Source organism: Cariama cristata, unplaced genomic scaffold, assembly GCF_000690535.1.
Source record: "Cariama cristata isolate BGI_N322 unplaced genomic scaffold, ASM69053v1 scaffold35941, whole genome shotgun sequence".
NCBI classification, from domain to species: Eukaryota; Metazoa; Chordata; class Aves; order Cariamiformes; family Cariamidae; genus Cariama; species Cariama cristata.
Window position 1 is genome coordinate 3,084 of NW_009601608.1, and position 1,014 is coordinate 4,097.

The 1,014-nt window shown below is 64.1% G+C and overlaps 1 protein-coding gene across 1 annotated transcript; it reads right to left on the reverse strand.

Annotated features, from left to right (window-relative positions):
* Positions 1-326: 326 nt before the first annotated feature.
* On the reverse strand, positions 327-581 carry C1QTNF9B-AS1 (C1QTNF9B antisense RNA 1). Its single transcript, XM_009710520.1, has one exon. It carries the CDS (start codon positions 579-581, stop codon positions 327-329), a length of 255 nt encoding a protein of 84 aa, XP_009708822.1.
* Between the last annotated feature and the right edge of the window lie 433 nt (positions 582-1,014).

Here is a 1,014-nt window from a genome sequence, read left to right on the forward strand (position 1 = left end):
TCCGCCGGGACCCTAGTGGGCACATCTCAGCCCCTAGCATCTGCTGGTGCTTGGCATCTGGGTGACCCCAGGGTCTCCCTGTCTCCCTGCTGGGCTCCTGGCCTTGTGGCACTGTGGCTCTCAACCTGCACTGAGGACACAACAGGGCACATGGGGAACACTGATTTCCCCCCTCCCCCCTTCCTCATTCAGGGAGAGCCTAGGGTGATCGTGGATGGAGGACCGGGGCTGCCAGGCCAGAAAGGGGAGCCAGGCACACCGGTAGGTATGAGGTAGGCGATGCCAAGGGGTCTCTGCCAGCACCCCCAGCCTGTGCCGCAGCCCCACTAATGGAGCATCTCTGTCTTCCAGGGCAGCCCCGGCCCCTCCGGGAGCCCTGGCCCACGGGGACCCTTTGGTGATCCAGGCCCCCCGGGTCCACTTGGACCCGTAGGGCCACCAGGACCTCCAGGAGAGTTTGTGAAGGTACCTGCCCCCTGGTGCCACGCGGGGATGGCTGGGGGGATGTGTGGACAGACAGATGGTGGAACAGCCAGCAGCTTGAAGCTGCTCCCCCATGCACTCCTCCTGGTCCCAGTCATGGGCTGTGTCCCCCACCAGCTGTGCCCATGCACACATAAACGTGCAGGAGCTGTTGCTGGCACTGGGCAGTGTGGGGAGAGGCATGTGGCGTGCATGTGCCCTGATACCACTGATGATGGGCTCTGTCCAGCATGTTCCCTTTCTGTTGGAGGGGGACATGGGAAGAGCCCAGACCTGCCCTTACTTGCTCTTTTTTTGCCCTCGCAGGGGGAGAAGGGTGACCGAGGGGAAAGGGTGAGTAGCTTTGCATTTCCCCGGATCCTCTGCCCTTCTGCACAGAGGTCCCGTGGGTGCCTGAAGGCACTGCAGCCCCCCCCACCCCGGTGCTGGGAAGGACTGAGCCTCCCGGGACCATCACACAGGAGCTGACCCCTGTCTCTGCAGGGCCCCCCTGGACTTGTGGATGGGGCAGCGCCTCGAGGGGAGCCTGGC

What these genes read in the sequence shown, in the direction of transcription:
- C1QTNF9B-AS1 (XM_009710520.1), bottom strand. Translation starts at nt 581, where the DNA reads ATGACTGGGACCAGGAGGAGTGCATGGGGGAGCAGCTTCAAGCTGCTG.